This window comes from Mercenaria mercenaria, chromosome 2, assembly GCF_021730395.1.
Source record: "Mercenaria mercenaria strain notata chromosome 2, MADL_Memer_1, whole genome shotgun sequence".
Classification (NCBI taxonomy): domain Eukaryota; kingdom Metazoa; phylum Mollusca; class Bivalvia; order Venerida; family Veneridae; genus Mercenaria; species Mercenaria mercenaria.
The window spans coordinates 64827690-64848407 of record NC_069362.1 but is presented as its reverse complement, the minus strand read 5'-3'; the positions used below and the strand labels follow the sequence as shown (position 1 = coordinate 64848407).

The window sequence follows — 20718 nt, the reverse complement described above, 5'->3', positions numbered from 1 at the left end:
AAGTTTTAGCATGCTGTGTATAGTTTCCTTTGCAAGGTTCTTTCGCATTTGCTTTTATCGTTGCTTTTACATGTACACGTCTGCTTGTGGACTGCTTCCCCAGCTGCAAGACACTGATGCACTTAATGCGTTATAGAGAAGCATATCTGTTGTCAGCTTGACGAGTAAACTAGTTGGACAGATTAGACATTAGAACGTCAGTAAGAGCCAAGAGATCTGGTTTCAGTAGAAACAGTGTTTTGTTTGTTGTTTTGTTACTGACCACTTGTGTGAAGTTTCATTAAACTGTGTCAAGGGGATGAGGAGAGATGGTGCGCACAAGATTGTGTCTACGGACAGACGGACAGACAGACAACCTGAAACCAGTATGCCCCTCCTAACAAAAAATATTAGTACTATATCATATTAGCATATGTGCTTTATTTTACGTTCAAGAGAAAGGTGCTAAAAAGCCACGACAACCTATATGGACATGCTATAAGCATACAATAAATAAAAATGCCTTTTAGTTTAGATATAGTAAAGATCTATATATTTATTAATATGTTTTTTATCCTAGCTGCCAATATCCGCACCTTCTATGCAGTTAACTCACACCGTAGTGTATTATATATGTCTAACAATTTTACTTTTACTTATGTGCTTCATTTTTTACAGGTCTGTGAAATATATACGCTAAGTACATTTATATGTAAGTTTGCTTTTAATTATAATTATTTATATATAGCCATATCATTCTTAATGCTTCTAAAGTAAATGTTGTAATGTTTTAACTATCTCTTTCCTTCTATCCGCTTTATTTTTGTTCATTTCTGTTTTCTTTGTTTGCAGGGAAGTAGCTCATGTTTTACTATATATCAGTGTTAAAATAAAGTTTCTTGTTTCTTGTATCTCTTGTATCTTGTAGATTGTTTTGGGGGTTTTATCTCAGAATGACCATTGGCTGTCAATCACCTAAGGTTATGCATGTCAAAAACAGTACAATGATGATGAACTATCTAAAACTGGAAATATCAAATTATTGAATAGAGTAAAAGTGGAACTCCACAGACCGCTCAACACGACAAAACGAAAATGTTGCAGGCTCGGTTTGATTGGGCCTGTTCATGGACGGTAGTGGAAATGCATGCTACCATTAACGCCCTATAGCCCCAGGTTGTGCAGAACTCAACATTTACACATGCTACAAGTACTAAAATAATTTGGAGGCATCCGCAGATGTATTCATTTGGCGGTGCACGTGGAACCTTCAATGATACACTTGCATCTAATTCCATGAAAAGCGGCGTATGGTCCCCAGTTAAAATAATGGGTATGTCCTAAACGAGAAAACAATGAGCAGAACTAAACAAACTGAAATTTAGAAAGGGGATCTGAGGTTATGGAGCCTGCATATCGCAGGAACTGCCAAAAGACAAAATTAAAAATCAGGCACCATATCCAAGAGGTGATTATAAATACCCAAAGCTATGAAAGCGGGAGTATTGGAACCACCCAGGCCGAAATATTCAAGCTGAGAAACTAAACAGAACAAATAACACGACATAAAAGTCGTGCCGAGCGGTCTGAGAAGATTGAAACTAGCTAGGGATGTTAAAATTAAGAGATGTAATAAGGTGTCATCAAGGAATAAATTAGAGTTCGAAGGATTCAACCATCATTACGACCTCTAAATATATATTAAGTTATGCTGATATCAAAAAATGCAAAAGCTCGACAATACGGATCGGTTATATTTCTAAAATTAATTGTTAATCCTTTAAAGTAATTAGATGTGATAAGAACCTCAATGACGAAGTTAATAAAATAGAGAAAAGTGGAAACTTCACAGGTCGCTCAACACGACAAAAACGAAAATGTTGCAGGCTCGGTTTGATTGAACCTGTTCATGGATGGTAATGGAAATGCATGCTACCGTCCACGCCCTCTAGCCCCGGGTTGAGCAGAACTCAACATTTACAGATGCTAAAAGTACAAAAAGCAATTTAGAGACATCCGCAGATGTATTCAAACGGCGGTGAACATGGAACCTTCAATGATACACGTGTTGAGGCGTGTAATTCCACGAAGAGCAGCGTTTGGTCCCCAGATAAAATAATGGGTTTGCCCCAAACGAGAAAACAATGGACAAAACTAAACAAACTGGAATTTCGGAAGGGGATCTGAAGTTATGGAGCCTGCGTATCACAGGAACTGTCAAAAGACAAAATTAAAAGCAGGCACCATATCCAAGGTGTGATTATACAATACCCAAAGCTATGAAAGCGGGAGTATTAGAACCACCCAGGCCGAAATGGTCATTTTGAGAAACTAAACAGTACCAATAACACGACATAAAAGTCGTGCTGAACGATCTGAGAAGATCGAAATATAACAGCCCTGATTGAATGTACGGGGAGACTTTTAACGGCCGCCACACGGCACAAACAACGCTGCTGTGATAATAAAATAGAGAAAAGTGGAAACTTCACAGGTCACTCAACACGACAAAAACGAAAATGTTGCAGGCTCGGTTTGATTGAGCCTGTTCATGGACGGTAGTGGAAATGCATGCTACCGTCCACGCCCTCTAGCACCTGGTTAAGTAGAACTCAACATTTACACATGCTAAAAGTACAAAAAGCAATTTAGAGACAATTTAGTTTGTTGAACAAACTTTATGACAGGTATTCCGGTAATTGGTTTTCATAATGAAACTATCTGTGCACCACTTGTCGCAGATTTGTTTTTGTATAGCTATGAAAGGGATTTTATGTTGAGCCTTTCCCAAGATACGCATGCAGATGCGTTTACTGCAATTCAATATGTACACGGCTATTTAGGTGAAATTTTTGATACTGATAATCATATTCTTCTATATTAAATGCGCGCTATCTGTCATTAAAAAAGCCAACAGTTCGGATATTGTTGCAATATTTTTGGAATTTCCTGTCTTTAAATAAAGTAGTTTTATCCATATAAAAATATGGTAAGAGAGATTATTTTTATTTTAGTATTGTAAACGTCCTTCATTTAGATGGAGACATACTACGTGTATAAACTTTTATTTATGATCTTTTACTAGTATTCTTTCTTTGATCTGTCATGCTTCTTCTACCTATCCTTGGAAGAAGAAAGAATATCATTTGTATCATTGCTCAAAACCTATCCTATTATTTTTCTCTTTTTTTCTGACCATGTAAGAACCCATCGCGTAATAGTCAAGTATGACTGAGACGATGTACCGCATAGATGTAGATGTATAATCTCGTGTGATATATAAGGCCTAAAATGTGTTTGTTTCCGGTATCCCGACCTGTCTTAAATTTTTGGCCCGATCTTCCCTCTTTGATCGTGTCTGACGGAAGAGGGGGGAAGACTCTATGTTAAGCAGTTTATAAATCCTACCAGGACTGAACTGTTTTGATATTTGTCTTCTGACCTGTTTCGTCGCGCCCTTAAATTGCTCTGTCTTCTGAAAAGACATTGAGTACATACGTTTTTGGTTCTTAAGGTTTGCTTTTTATATAGTTATACACGAGCATTTTTAATCCCCCGCCGTGGCGGAGGGATTATAGGAATGGTCTGCGTCCGTCCTTCCGTCCGTCTGTCCGTCCTTCCGTCCGTAACAAAATCGTGTCCGGTCCATATCTCCTAAACCCCTTGAAGGATTTTCATGAAACTTTGGTCAAATGATCACCTCATCAAGACGTTGTGCAGAATTCATGAGTCAGCCATTTCAGTTCAAGGTCAAGGTCACAGCTAAATTCAAAGGTTTACCCTTTCACTATCCATAGCAGTGGCGGGGGATTTAGCTGTCTTTCAGACTGCCTTCTTGTGTTTTACATCCCATGCCTTTTTGTTTCCATTACGTGTGTAAGAGATTCACCTGGAGGGGATTACTTTTATTTACACTGTCCCGTGTCTTTGGAACATGGTGGGGTAAGAGTGAGGTTGGGTGCGCACCATAAACAGGTTTAAGCTCCCCAGTGGTGTTTTTGCCACTGACCGTTTCAATTTAAGGCGGTGCCCCACTGTGTTCCTTTGTTTGTTCGTTTTGTCCTCTTGTGTAGGCTTTGTGTGTGTGCGCGTGTATGTGTGTGTGTTCCTTTGTTCGTTTTGTCCTCGTGTGTTGGCTTTGTGTGTGTGCACGTGTATGTGTATGTGTGTGTGTGTGTGTGTGTGTGTGTGTGGTGTGCACGTCTGCGTGCTGTAGGTTTCGTTTTGGGAAGGCTGCGATTTTGGTACGTGACATTCCCTGTTTGATATTTGTCTTTGTTTTTATGGCCTTGGAGATTTTTTTCAACTATTTAACAAAAAGTTGCAATTTTTGTGCTTTAAACATCGTCAGTGGTGTTAGAAATCAGCTTACTGATGCTCTAAAAGCATTACCTCCTTATTTGACAATATTTGTATTCATTTTTTGACACAAAAATAATTTCAGAAAAGTCCCACTTAATAAAAAAAATCAAAGAAAAAAAATACCGACCGACCTTATCCTATTTTTTATCATGTTACCGGAAACAAACACTTTTTTGTTAGGTCTATTGACAATTAACTTTCTTCAGCAGGGGCAGTACAAAATATCTCATCGGTTATCTGGATATAATTTGGCACCCAACTGACTGTAAACAGTTTTTTTACGAAAAATGTATGCATATGAATCATAGAAGCCCTTGTTTGAATTAAACTCATTTACACTAAAATTTCTAAAACAAAATGTAAATGAAGGCAGCATCGATGATTCAATTTCCTTTTCCGTTAAAGAGTGAATCAAGTAAACCTCACAAATATGGTGGACAAGTAAATCTTTGCAGACGAAAATAGTAAAATAATTTCGAAATGTCGAGAGGAAAAGCAATTGTATGTGTCAAAATGTTTATTTTCCAGATCTTTACTCTTTGTGTAATATGATGTTGTTTAAGATTTTACAGATTAAGCTTTACACCAGGGCTTCCTTTCACTATGTTTACTGTGACTTGACTGTTTTCTGTTTGTCTGATGGGTGGGGTAATGATTTCCTAAAATAGAAATTACTGCGTTCAGTCGTCAGCAGTGAAATATTGAGTCTATTTTATCATGATATTCAAAAATTTCTCTTTAAGCATTGCTTAAAATAAAATTAATGTAAATATTGTTCACATTAGTCTATGATTGAATGAATATTGTTCACATTATTCAGCATCCCCGTACTCACAGCTTTACTCATTGAGTCATTTGGCTTATCAGGATGGCAGATTTTATGATCAGATATTTTATAGTTGCCATCCCTCTAAGCCTATGAGCATTTGTGGTAATACAGCATACTTGATTCAGTTAAAATAATAGGACATTTTTGGACCGCATGATAACTTTTGACTGTCGCTGTCCCGGTCCTGCAATAAACCACTAAGGACCACTAAGGACCGCTAAGGACCACTAAGGAGGCACAAAGGACCACTAAGGACCTCTAAGTGAGCACTAAGGAACACTAAGGGGTGACTTAGGGTACAATAAGGACCCTTAAGAAAAATCTAAGAAATAAATGTTAAAATAAAAAAGATATGAGTAAATTATTTCAGGCAGTTTTCCTAGCAAAGACCGCTAAGGAGGCACTATGGTCCACTAAGGACTATTAAAGATGCACTATGGACAAATTAGGGGCAATTACGATAATAATTATTGAAAGCAGTGCCAACAGATTGTATTACGTTAATTTTCAAGTTTAAATTTTGATTATAAGATAGCATGGTTAAATTTTTAAAAAAGATATGAGTTAATTATTTCAGGCAGTTTTCTTTATACCATCAAGTGAAAAGAAATATCTAAATATATTGATTCTAAAATATATGTCTTCGAATATAGAAGCATATATGATAAATTTGTACAGAAATAAATATCAATAATTAATTTGTCATAAATAATTCCCTTTCTAAGAAATGAATATATTTTGCAGATTTCTTGATTGCATCCATTCAAGCTGTCTGTTTGATAAAATCTTTCAGTTATATTAAATTGTTGCTCTGTTGTATTGTAAAAATTGTTACAAACAACTATTCAGTGGAAAATGATATTTAATTAGTCCTTTGTAGGTACACTTATGGTTTTTGCACCTTTTTTTTTCCTTCTCAAAGTAAGTAATTGCAATTGCAATTATTAGACTAATAAATTATTTCATCTAGGTGATTAAGTGTTAATCACACCTTGGATGTTTAAATTGTCTGTACAAGATATTTGCAGTTATACAGGTAGGTGACTTTACTCATTTGGCAAGACTTTGTATTTTGTATATAATATTAAAATTTCCACCTAAATTTATCATCTTTTATGATATACATGTTCGAGCGTTACTACTGTTTAAAATCTGTCATTATGCCTGCAAGACCACGTAAAAAAAACCTGTGTACAGACTCAGAGATGTATGTTATGCTGCTTAAAGATGCAATAATAATATAACAGAAAATAAAAAATATATATATATATAATATAACATAACAGAATATTCTAGTATGACCGTTCAATAAAATATTATCTGATTTTACTAGAATAATGTTATGCTGCTTAATGACGCAAAAAAATAATATAACAGAATATTCTAATATGTCCATTGTATGAATAATTACTAATTTGATATTATTTGATTTTACTGAAAATGTTATGTTTATTAACGATGCAAAAAATATATATAACAGAATATTCTAGTATGTCCGTTGTTTAAAGAATTACAAATTAAATGTTAAAGTCTAAGTAAATCTAACAATCTGCTTGATAAGCAGTAAAGGATTATTGAATCTGTCACATATTTCCTTGACATGAAATTGAAATTTAGTTTATTTAATTTAAACCCATTATAGTTAACATATGATATTTTAAAATAATCTCGAAATAATATTGACAATTTGAAAAGCTTCTCCCTTATTTGTATAAAATATTAATTATGAATTATTTGAACACAAAAGTTTTTCCCCACATGTCAACTTTGATTAGGTTAGATGCATGTTTAAACTTTGCTACTGCATAATCAAGTAGCAGTATAGCACTGCCCTTTAATATCTTGTTTATCACACATCAATCAGGCTGATTAAGAGGGCACACTTTTTGATTATACAGATTTGTATGATAATGATAATCTTGTTTATTATACATTAATCAGGCTAAATAAGTGGGCATATTATATAATGGTTTTACTTTTCTGTAAATATATATCTGATTTCTTGAAATGAAATAAAATACAGTATATGAATTTGTTAAGGTACAAAATTAAAATAAGGTTAATCAAAATTTTCAATGACTTTAGTGATTAGTATGTTTGTAGAACTTTTGATAAGCAATGCAATTGTGTGTTTAATATTCTATAAATATATATCTGATTTCTTGAAATGACATATAATATAGTATATGAATTTGTTAAACTAAGGTACAAAATTAAAATAAGGTTTTAAAATCAAAATTTTCAATGACTTTTAGTGATTAGTATGTTTGTACATAGAACTTTTGATAAGTAATGCAATTGTGTGTTTTATTGTTCTGTAAAAATATATATAATATATGATTTATTGATATGACATAATATTATGATATAGTATGGATTTCTTAAAAAATCAATAAATAAGGTTAATTAAAATTTCCGTTGACTTAATTGATTAGTATGTATGTATATAGAACTTTTGATAAGACATATAGTATATGAATTTGTTAAGGTACATTATATCAATATATTATAATTATTATATCGATAAATAAGGTTAAATAAGATTTCATGATTTTAGATTGAAGACAATAAAGTTACTAATTTTTGATTGTGTTGTTATGTGATACAGACAAAATGCATATTTATTCATGAGACATTTATAACTTAAGCACTCTGTTAGCTGGCCATGCTATCTTATAATTAAAATTTAAACTTGAAAATTAACGTAATACAATCTGTTGGCACTGCTTTCAATAATTATTATCGTAATTGCCCCTAATTTGTCCATAGTGCATCTTTAATAGTCTTTAGTGGCCCATAGTGCCTCCTTAGCGGTCTTTGCTAGGAAAACTGCCTGAAATAACTTACTCATATCTTTTTTATTTTAACATTTATTTCTTAGATTTTTCTTAAGGGTCCTTATTGTACCCTAAGTCACCCCTTAGTGGTCCTTAGTGCTCACTTAGAGGTCCTTAGTGGTCCTTTGTACCTCCTTAGTGGTCCTTAGCGGTCCTTAGTGGTATATTGCACTGTCCTGTCATGTCCAAACTTATTCTGGTCCTGTCATGTCCAAACTTATTCTGCATATTTCTGTCAGGAAATCCCCAATGAAATCCGTTGGGAAAGTTTTCTGGTACATGTAGTATGTGTACAATGTATTTGTAATGGTTACATCTCTGATAATTAATGTTAACATTAAAGCATGGTTCCTCACTGACATTTTTTTAATGTATATTTTGTGTTTTGTTTCTGCAGTTGAGTGTCATTGGCAGTCCGCTTTGTATTGAAATCGGTGTCAGGGTAGATTTCTCCTCGCACCTATTTACGCATATTTCCGAAGACTTAAGTCTCTTTTTTTAGCTCACCTGCTATTGTGACAGCTTGATGTCCGTCGTCAGTCGTGCGTCGTCCGTCAACAATTTCTAAAAAAATCTTCTTCTTGAAAACCACTGGGCAGAATTACACCAAACTTAACAGGAATGATCCTTGGGTGGCCCCCTTTCAAAATTGTTCAAAGAATTGAATTCCAAGCAGAACTCTGGTTGCCATGGCAACTGAAAGGAAAAACTTTAAAAATCTTCTTCTCAAAAACCAGAAGCCTTAGAGCTTAGATATTTGGTGTGAAGCATTGCTTAGTTGACCCCTACCAAATTTGTTCAAATCATGACTCCGGGGCCAAAATTGACCCCACCCCAGGGGTCACTTGATTTTACATACATGTAGGAAAATCTTAAAAAATCTTCTTCTCAAAAACCAGAAGGCTAGAGCTTAGATATTTGACATGTAGCATTGTTTAGTGGACCTCTACTAAAGTTGTTCAAATCATGACCCCGGGGTCAATATTGACCCCGCCTAAGGGGTCACTTGATTTTACATAGGAAAATCTTCAAAAAATTTCTAAAAATAAACCAGAAGGCCTAGAGCTTTAATATTTCTCATGTAGCATTGCCTAGTGGACCTCTACAAAATTTGTTCAAATCATGACCCACGGGGTCAAAATTGACCCCGCCCCAGGAGTCACTTGATTTTACATAGGAAAATCTTAAAAAATCTTCTTCTCAAAAACCAGACGCCCTAGAGCTTAGATATTTCACATGTAGCATTGCCTAGTGGACCTCTACTAAAGTTGTTCAAATCATGACCCCAGGTTCAAAATTGACCCCGCCCTAGGGGTCACTTGATTTTACATAGGAAAATCTTCAAAAATTTTCTAAAAGTAAATCAGAAGGCCTAGAGCTTAGATATTTCACATGTAGCATTGCCTGGTGGACCTCTACAACATTTATTCAAATCATGACCTCCGGTGTCAAAATTGACCTCGCCCCAGGGGTCACTTGATTTTACTTAGGAAAAATCTTCAAAAAATTTCTAACAATAAACCAGAAGGCCTAGATCTTAGATATTTGACATGTAGCAGTGCCTAATAGACTTCTAAAATATTTATTCAAATCATGACCCCTGGGGTCACATTAACCCTGCCCCATGGGGTTACTTGATTGTTCATAGAAAAATCTTCAAAATTTTCTAAAAATAAACCAGAAGGCCTAGAGCTTAGATATTTGACCTGTAGCATTGCCTAGTAGACCTCTACAAAATGTGTTCAAATCTTGACCCCCAGGGTCAAATTGACCCAGCCCCAGGGGTTACTTGATTGTACATAGGGAAACCTTCATAAATTTGCTAAAAATTAACGAGAAGGCTTAGATCTTAGATATTTGATATGTAACATTGCCTAGTAGACTTCTACAAACTTTGTTCAGATCATGACCCCCGGGGTAAAATTGGCCCCTCCTCAGTGGTTACTTGATTGTACATGGGAAAATCCTCCAAAAAATTTCTAAAAATCATCAGTTTGACATTTGAAACATGTAGCTTATATTACTCAGGTGAGCGATCCAGGGTCATCATGACCCTCTTGTTTTTTTGATTATGAGTTATATTCAACCCATTTGAACTTTCTACATGAATATTAATATTTGATTTATTGGAGCAAGTAAGACTGACCAGTATTTTATGACTTTTTTTTAGCTCACCTGAGCACGAAGCACTCAAGGTGAATTTTTGTGACCGCCCTGTGTCAGTCATCCATCGTCGGCGTCATCAACATTTTAACTGTTAACACTCTAGAGGTCACAATTTTGGCCCAATCTTAATGAAACTTTGTGAGAATGTTGCCCATAATAAAATCTTGGAAGAGTTCGATATTGGGTCATCTAAGTTCAAAAACTAGGTGACGAGGTCAAATCAAAGGAAAAGCTTGTTAACACTCTGGAGGTCACAGTTTTGGCCCAATCTTAATGAAACTTGGTCAGAATGTTACCCTCAATAAAATCTTGGACGAGTTCGATATTGGGTCATCTGGGGTCAAAAACTAGGTCACCAGGTCAAATCAAAGGAAAAGCTAGTTAACACTCTAGAGGTCACATTTATGACCATATCTTAATGACACTTGGTCAGAATGTTAATCTTGATGATGTTTAGGTCATGTTCAAATCTGGGTCAGGTGAGGTCAAAAACTAGGTCACCAGGTCAAATCAAGGGAAAAGCTTGTTAACACTAGAGGCTAAATATATTACTTTATTTTCATGAAACTTGGTCAGAATGTTAATCTTCATGATCTTTTGGTCAAGTTCGAATCTGGGTCATGTGGGGTCAAAAACTAGGTCAACAGGTCAAATCAAGGAAAAGTTAGTTAACACTCTAGAGGCCACATTTATGTCTTAATGAAACTTCGTCAGAATGTTAATCTTGATGATGTTTAGGTCAGTAGGTCAGGTGAGCGCTACAGAGCCTTCATGGCCCTCTTGTTTAATTTTTTAACGTCTTTGTTTTCCTAACAGTAAAATGCTGATATTACTAGCTATCTTTATCAGTGATGTAATCATTACAGATATGGTGTACATGTACCAGAAAATGTTCCCAACAGGTTTTAATTGGGCAGTTCCAAACAGAAGTATGCTGAATAAGTTTTGATGTTACAGGACAGTGACAGTCAAAAGTTATCATGCCGTCACTAAACATGATAGTATTTGGACTATTGGTATGCTAGCCTAGAGTTATTAACATTGGTGCGGATAAAGATTCATCTTTTGCTCATAAATGTATTCTAAACTTAGGTGAAATGTATTAAAATGAACTTTAAAATATTTTGATAGATTTATATGTACCTGCCCAAATTATTAAAAATCAGCTTTCATTTCCAAAACATAGTATTTTCTCTTTTAGGTTGTGAGGATACAGAGCCCTGAATCTGGTACAAAAAGAATAGATACTAAAGGCAATGAAAGCATTGCTGAATTTCTAAACAAGGTAACTAATTGTTAATTTGTTTGGTAATTGCCAGATATTTTTTAATGCCTACCAGATTTAATACATGATAGTGGCAAACTTAGCCCAGTCATTGTATTTGAAACTGCTGTTACATGGATTTAAGTTGTAAATAGAATTTTAGGGTAGATGATACACCAGTTAGATAAATGAATATATTTAGTCTACCCCCTACCGGGTAATTTTAAATTGTTACACTCTAAATAGATGCATTGTACAGAATTTAATTAACAACAAAAAAAAACCCCACAAGATCTGTGCTTTTATTTCTAAGGGTAAGGCTTACTCACGTTACTGTATATGGCTTGGTTGTCCCCATGTCTTAAGTCATATCAAGTAAGTTAAAGATCACATTATACTTTAGACTGAAAATAACATACCCAGTAATCTGCAACAGGCCACCATGTGGGAGATGTATGTTTTACAAACAACTTTTATTTTAGGTTCAGAAGACCTTTGAACTTGGAGATATAGGCTGGACAGTTTACAAAACAAGAGAGAAAAAAGATGCACTAAGAAATTCCAGGGCAAAAACACTTGACTCATACAAAATAAAGTAGGTATATATTTTAGCTGGACTATTTGGATTTTGAGGTAGTAGATCTTTAGTTGTCGCCCTTTTGTAGGCATTGGCCAGCATGCCCACTCATTTTTAATGTTAAGGGTACATGTACCACCTGCCTTTATAAAATAGGGGTACCATTCAAAATTTGGGGGTACACTACATGGCAGATCTGAATTTTTTTTCTATTTATCTATCGAAATTTGTGTATACATGTTTTTTTATACAGAACTCTCGGTGGTGGGTATAACAGATGAGATAATTTAAGAAAATTTAAAATGTTTTTCAAAAGTTAAGATAGGAAATTCTGGAACAAAGAGCCTCTCCCAATATTATACTAAATATAAAGAAGTATTCAGCAAGGTTCATGTATTTTCCGTTTTCATGAACGGAACATGATTCGTCTGAAAATCATGCACTTGACTGAAGACATAAAAATCGCAGATCAATAATAAATGCCTGGCCGTATTGCAGATATGAAATGTGTATCAAAATTGCAGTTAAATATCGGAGAAAATACTGTTAATTAACCTTTTGCTGAGTTCATAAAAGCTGAAATGCTTTTTTTGCATTTTGTATCGATACTTTTTTGCAAACGATGCATATGACGTCTGACTAAAACACTATTCAAACCCTTATGTGGCTGACAATTACACTGAGAAGTCGGTGATGGAAATGAAATTATCATGTCCCTGGACCGGATCTGCGATTTAGACCGTACCAAACAATTGGCAAGTGCGCGATGAAGTAAACAGTGATTTTGGCAGTTGAACGTAGGAGTTCTGTATCTCTTCGTGCATGTTCCACCAACAATTGATTTTTATGCGTGCATTTGATATTTTGTGCGTGATTCATGTACTGCATTGTGTGAATGGGCATACTGTTGGCTTTTCAGAAGTTTTGCATTTAAGCAAGGTTCTAAACAGTTCCTAGACCCAATGCTTTCAAATTTATTATATTATATTTATGTGGCACCATGAGAAAACCAGCATAGTGCATTTGTGACCAGCGTGGATCCATACTATTCGCTTACGGTCTTTAATTGCAATAGGCTTTGAAAGCGGACATCATTGATCCTGACCAGACTGCGTGGATGCACAGGCTGGTCTGGATCCATGCTGGTTGCAAATGCACTATGTTGGTTTTCTCATGGTGCAGCTCATTTTTACATTTCTTAATTTTTTCATTTGTTTGTTTTCAGGCATGGAGACATGTTGTTTCTGTTCTCCCAGTCAACTCATTCTGGGGCTGGTGAGCGACCAGGAAGCAGTGACAGTGTTGCCATGGATACAACTCCATTTAAAGACACAGTGGTAGAAGATGAAGTTGATCAGCTTCTCTACAAGGAAGATGGAAAAATCTACAGGAAAAAAGATGAGCAGTTGTAAGTGAAACATATCCGTATGGCAAGGATGTTTGGCTTCACATGTCATTCTCGAAAAATCTTAATCGTACTGAAATCTATATGAAAATGGTATTCTTCATAGTCATCCGCTGACATGGCAAATTACTTACAGTTTACAAGGTATCACTAGCTTAATGGCTTGTGTCTCATCTTTTGATTTTCCCTTTTCAGCTCACCTGAACAATGCTCAGGTGAGTTTTTTTGATCACTCGATGTCCGGCGTCTGTCGTCTGTCCGTCAACATTTAGCTTGTGTATGCGATAGAGGCTGTATTTTTCAAACGATCTTCATGAAATTTGGTCAGAAAGATTACCTTGATGAAATCGGGGCCAAGTTTGAAAATGGGTCATCTGGGGTCAAAAACTAGGTCACTAGGTCAAATCAAAGAAAAACCTTGTGTATGTGATTGAGGCTGTATTTTTCAATTAATTTTCATGAATTTTGGTCAGAGTGATAACCTTGATAAAATCTAGGCTGAGTTCGAAAATGGGTCGTCTGGGTTCAAAAACTAGGTCACTAGGTAAAATCAAAGAAAAACCTTGTGTATGCGATTGAGGCTGTATTTTTCAATTAATCTTCATGAATTTTGGTCAGAATGATAGCCTTGATGAAATCTAGACCGAGTTCAAAAATGGGTCATCTGGGTTCAAAAACTAGGTCACTAGGTCAAATCAAAGAAAAACCTTGTGTATGCGATAGAGGCTGTATTTTTCAATAAATCTTCATGAATTTTGGTCAGAATGATTGCCTTGATGAAATCTAGGTCAAGTTCGAATATGGGTCATCTGGGGTCAAAAAGTAGGTCATTAGGTCAAATCAAAGAAAAACTTTGTGTATGCGATAGAGGCTATATTTTTCAATTGATCTTCATGAAGTTAAGTCAGAATAATTGCCTTGATGAAATCTAGGTCAAATTTGAATATGAGTCATCTTGGGTCAAAAATAAGGTCACTAGGTCAAATCAACGAAAAACCTTGTGTATGCGATATAGGCTGTATTTTTCAACTGATCTTAATGAAATTTGGTCAGAATTATTGCCTTGATAAAATCTAGGTTGAGTTTGATTATTGGTCATCTGGGGTCAAAAAGTAGGTCACTAGGTCAAATCAAAGAAAAACCTTGTGTATGCAATAGAGGCAGTATTTTCCAATTGATCTTCATGAAATTTGGTCAGAATGCTTGCCTTGATGAAATCTAGGTCAAGTTTGAATATGGGTCATCTGGGATCAAAAAGTAGGTCACTAGGTCAAATCAAGGAAAACCTTGTGTATGCAATAGAGGCTGTTTTTTTCAATTGATCTTCCTGAAGGTAAGTGACTTAGTCAGAATGATTGCCTTGATGAAATCTAGGTAGAATTTGAATATGGGTCATCTGTAGTCAAAAAGTAGGTCACTAGGTTAAATCAAAGAAGAACCTCGTGTATGTGATAGAGGCTGTACTTTTCAACTGATCTTCATGAAATTTTGTCAGAATGATAGCCTTGATAAAATCTAGGTCAAGTTCGAATATGGGTCATCTGGGTTCAAAAACTAGGTCACTAAGTCAAATCAAAGAAAAACCTTGTGTATGCGATAGAGACTTTATTTTTCAATTGATCTTCATGGAATTTGGTCAGAATGATAGCCTTGATGAAATCTATGTCAAGTTCAAGTATGGGTCATCTGGGGTCTAAAACTAGGTCACTAGGTCAAATCAAAGAAAATACTTGTTTTTGCTGCAATTTTAATGATAATTGGTCAGAATATTTTTTTCCATGAAATCACTAGGTCAAACATGTTTACACTGTTATGGTGTATTATGGTGTGTTTCGAAGGTGAGTGACCTAGGGCCATCTTGGCCCTCTTGTTTGTTGAGTTAATTTTTAGCGATTATGATCAATAGAACTGCCCCAATGATTTCGGAATATTTGATTTGAAGTTGTAGCAAAGAATATCTTTTACTGCTGATTACATATTAGCAGTACCTGTTCCAAATACATTTATAACAGGATATATGCAGGTATAGACCTCTTTTACTGGCTCATAGTGGTCTCTGAGTCACAGAGAGGCACCTGACATCTTCCATCACTGAATCTGAAATGTTTCTATATAAAGATGTTAGTCTGTCTGAAAGCTGAAGATAATCGAAGTAGAATATACTGATACGTCAGTTTTGTTCTTGATTTACAATTGGGGGAGAAAATGCGTAAACAACCTGTCACTCAGTCTGTAAAGGTTAAGAAAAGTAATTCAAGGCCTAGTTAGAGTTCCAGAGTAACTGTGCATTATTCCCACTGGTAACATTTGAACATGTTGTCATTAATTGGTCTTCCAACACTTGTACATAATACATAGTACTCACAAAAGTAAATTTAGTTAGGGAGTATGTCATTTTTACAGACAATTGATTGACAGTCAATTGAAAGACTGGGAGGCTGGTCAGTAGTCCTTGTGTTTATGTATGGTTCTTGCTGCCTATTTTCTCACCCTTTGACAGAAATATGATATATGAATATGAATAGATTGTTTCGTGTTTCAGATGCCATCATGGTCCCTCAGGAAAATGTTTACATTGTGTTCCTTTAGAGGTATGTGCTGTTGATGGTTTGATAGAGGCCCCGAGTTTTATTTGCTATACATTGTACTAACACATGTAAACTGATCTTAGATCTCAGCATTTGCCAAGTGCAACTGGTAAAAATGTAAAACTTAATATACTGTTGCTTTACGTGGCTCAAACAAGATTTGATCAATTGGCTTTGAAGTTAAGAAATTGTGCTGTTGTAATAAGATTCTACATTGCATTAAAATTATGTAAGAACATATCTTTTATAACTAATTTATACAATGTCTATTGTTAAGATATAAACAAATGTAATGTGTTATAAGTTTACTGCTGTTTGTTGGCTACAATAGTTGTACCCCCTGACAACAAAGTTGTAAGGGAGGGTATACTGGTTTCAGGTTGTCTGTCTGTCCGTCTGTCCGTAGACACAATTTTGTGCGCACCATCTCTCCTCATCCCCTTGACACAATTTAATAAAACTTCACACAAATGATCAGTAACAACAGTAGTTGTGCATGGGGCATGTAAGGTTCTTTCCGAAAAAATAATTGCAGAGTTATGTGACTTTGTTTTTTTGTTACTATACTATATACATAGACACAATGTTGTGCAGACCATCTCTCCTGATCCCCTTGACACAATTTAATGAAACATCACACCAGTGATCAGTAACAATAGTAGTTGTGCATGGGGCATGTTTGGTTCTTTCAGAATTTTTTTTTGCAGAGTTACGGGACTTTGTTTTTTGTTACTATACTATATATATAGACACAATCTTGTGCGCACCATCTCTCCTCATCCCCTTGACACAGTTTAATGAAACTTCACACAAGTGATCAGTAACAACAGTAGTTGTACATGGGGCATGTTTGGTTCTTTCAGAATTTTTTTTGCAGAGTTACGGGACTTTGTTTTTTTGTTACTATACTGTATACATAGACACAATTTTGTGCGCACCATCTCTCCTCATCCCCTTGACACAATTTAATGAAACTTCACACCAGTTGTTTCTTTCAGAAAAAAAAATTGCAGTGTTACGGGACTTTGTTTTTTGTTACTATACTATATACATAGACACAATCTTGTGCGCACCATCTCTCCAGATCCCCTTGACACAATTTAATGAAACTTCACACAAGAGATCAGTAACAACAGTAGTTGTGCATGGGGCATGTTTGGTTCTTTCAGAATTTTTTTGCAGAGTTACGGGACTTTGTTTTTTTGTTACTATACTATATACATAGACACAATTTTGTGCGCACCATCTCTCCTCATCCCCTTGACACCGTTTAATGAAACTTCACACAAGTGATCAGTAACAACATTAGTTGTGCATCGGGCATGTCACATTCTTTCAACAACAAAAATTACAGAGTTTTGGGACTTTGTTTCATGTTAACATACTATGTACATACAGTCTGCATATGCAATCTTGTGCGCGCCTATCTTTCAAACCCTTGCACACAACTTAATGAAACTTCACACAAGTAATCAGTGCCAGCCCTAGTTGTGCATGGTGCATGTTACGTTCTTTTAGATAAATATTCTGCATAGTTCTCGCACTTTGTTTTTTGTTACAGTAAACCTCACTTATAAGGAACTCGGATATAAGGAACACTTGGTTATAAGGAACAGTTTTCAATTCCCCGATCTAATTCCTTTTTTATTCAATGTAAAAATCCTCGGTTAAAGGGAACTCGGTTATAAGGAACACTCGGTTATAAGGAACACTTTTCCGGTCCCAAAGTATGAAATTCAGTGCAAAACCCCTCGGTTATAGCGAATGGACATAAAGAATAAAAAATATTGAAAATCGGAAATAAACTTGAGAATCGCTGATGAGTAATCTCGGCACTTTCCCGCGTTTTCATGCACTTGAATAAAAACAAATGATTTCATGTCTATGATCTTTAGTTTGTTAATTCAAGGCTAAAATGAAAAGAAAATATATAATATCGTCATTAACATTTCTCAAATACTACACGATAGCAGACTTGGGATTATAATATTGATCATTATTAGTCTAGTTTTGTGACGATGGAAATATCCTAATAAATGTGCTAATTAAGCGTGATTAACAATGACAAACAGTTCAGTTTACCTAATTTCCAATTGTTAAAATTAAAGCAGGTACTAAAATAGACAATAGCAATATTATAGGTATAATTTGCACTTTAATCTGTATGTAAGACGCTGTTATCTTGTGTCTGCAAAATAGAAAATTGAACATTTATTTTATATTACTGTTGATGCTTTTTCACATAACATGCAGTAGAGCAAGGTAAGGGGCGTAAGTGCAACATATCTTATAGTCATAATGTAGCGCTCTCTGAAAAAGAAGATCGAAATAACTGACAAAAAAATAAACAAAAACTACGGTCATTCTATCCGACGTACATTTTGGCTTAGTTTAGGTTTAAAGGCCGTGTTTAAACACTTTTACGGTCACATACATGCATGCAGTTTACCTTACCATCTCTCCAGAAAAGGACCGGTACTAGACTCGCATTTTTCTCACATACAGATTTATGGTAGGACCGGAGTGTGAACACGTAGCCCTTTTCAAACGTCAGTCAAATAGTGTTTGACATACAAATTGTGTTCGTTATACAAACCTCGGTTACAAGGAACTTGTTCGCTATACGGATATAAGGAACCTCGGTTATAAAGAACAAATTTTTGAGGTCCTAAGCTGTTCCTTATAAGCGAGGTTTACTGTACTATACTGTATACATACAGTCTATATACATAAAGTCCACATAATTATGCAATCTTGTGTGCGTCAAATCAATGTACTGTGTCAGTGCATGAGGGGGGTACATTCATCACCTTTAGTGATAGCTCTAGTTTGTATCAGCTTTTTGTTTCAGCATTTGTTATGTACTTTCTTTCACTTTCAGCCATTTGATGAAACATTCTTACAAACATGTGATCCCCCAATAAAATATTTGTCATTTCATTCATATCTGAGAAAGCTGACAAGTGGAGTAGACAAGTATGTATGAGTTATCTCTCACTGTATAAGTACTGTTATTATTGTTATTGTTATACCAGATTTATATAGCGCCCTTTTCATGATCAATTTCAAGTTCAAAGGCGCTTTACATAGTTCAAATGCAGCTACATAGGGCGCATAATTCATCCTCTACTAGTGCAGACACAGAGCGATCTGACCAGAGGGACAGAGTGAGACAAAGCCCCCACGACAGAGAGATCAGAAATCAGATACAGGCTTGTCCGGCTAACTTAGCCTAGCTCGTTGCAAATAGACACCCTGGTTCTTTTTAACGTGCCCAGTGTATAGCACTGATACATGCAAGTTATCTCCTCTGTTTATATTGTACTGGAAGAGGATATGGGGAGGATATATAATCTTGATTTATCAAACTTGTACTGAGTGTTTTCCTTACAAATATCAGAGTTCCTTTTTCCTAGCTAATTTTTGTTAAGATGAAAGTTCTTCCTGTATCAATGTTCATTGTATGTGTATTGTATTTATGTATTGTATTTACAGAGGAAAGTTTGCAAACTTGGAGAATGTGTCGTGTAAAATAAAGGAAGGTTGTAAAGAGCATCCACCATGGCCAGGTGGTATTTGTACCAAATGTCAACCCACAGCTTTAACTTTAAACAGACAGGTATAGTTTTAACCTTTCAAACTGATAACTATTGTAAAATCAGTGTAATTGATCAGGGATTCAATTAATGGGTCATTAAAAAAAAATAATTAAAAATAAATAAAAAAAACGAAATTTCTTTTTACTGTACCTTATTAATTTTCTAAATAATTGTCCTACAAAAAAAGTCATTATAGGTCATAACAGAAGAAATTATACAATAAAATTAAATGATTTGCCAGTCTATTTAATTCCTCTTAAGAAATGATATTGCATGAAAAGGTTTACATTCTAATTATACCCCCACCAAAACATGTTTGAGGGGGGTATAGAGGAGTCAGTTTTGTCGCGTCCCGTCCCGTCCCGAAATCTATTATCTCAGTTATTACCAAATGGATTTGATTCAAACTTAAAATACATGTTCCACCTTATCACCCACATCATGTGACACAAGGTGCATAACTCTGACACCAAGTTTTCATGAATTATGTCCCCTTTTACTTAGAATTTAAGGTTAATTTTGTTGTATTTTCACTATATCTCAGTTATTACTAAATGGATTTGATTGAAACTTAAAATAGGTGTTCCACCTCATCACCCACATCATGTGACACAAGGTGCATAACTCTGACACCAATTTTTTATGAATTATGCCCCTTTTTACTTAGAATTTAAGGTTGGTTTTGATGTATTTTCACTGTATCTCAGTTACTACTGAATGGATTTGATTCAGACTTAAAACAGATGTTCCACCTCATCACCCACATCATGTGCCCACATCATATGACACAATGTGCATAACTCTGGCACCAAGTTTTCATGAATTATGTCCCCTTTTACTTAGAATTTAAGGTTAATTTTGTTGTATTTTCACTATATCTCAGTTATTACTAAATGGATTTGATTCAAACTTAAAATAGTTGTTCCACCTCATCACCCACATCATGTGACATAAGGTGCTTAACTCTGACATTAATTTTTAGCTCATCTGATTTTGAAAAAAAAATGATGAGTTATTGTCATCACTTGAGCGGTTGTCGGCGTCGGCGTCTGCGTCTGCGTCGGCGTTGCCTGGTTAAGTTTTATGTTTAGGTCAGCTTTTTAGCTCACCTG

At 35.3% G+C, this 20718-nt stretch overlaps 1 protein-coding gene across 1 annotated transcript in view; it reads left to right on the top strand.

Moving 5' to 3' along the window:
• Positions 1–4744: 4744 nt before the first annotated feature.
• LOC123564085 (nuclear protein localization protein 4 homolog) overlaps positions 4745–20718 on the top strand; it is a 34021-nt gene continuing 18047 nt past the window's right edge. Inside the window, exons 1-7 of the mRNA XM_045357380.2 lie at positions 4745–4842; positions 11375–11458; positions 11920–12032; positions 13240–13422; positions 15962–16010; positions 18889–18983; positions 19503–19626. Coding sequence (XP_045213315.1) covers positions 4822–4842; positions 11375–11458; positions 11920–12032; positions 13240–13422; positions 15962–16010; positions 18889–18983; positions 19503–19626 — 669 coding nt within the window. The 5' untranslated portion in view covers positions 4745–4821. The remainder of the gene's footprint in view (positions 4843–11374; positions 11459–11919; positions 12033–13239; positions 13423–15961; positions 16011–18888; positions 18984–19502; positions 19627–20718) is intronic.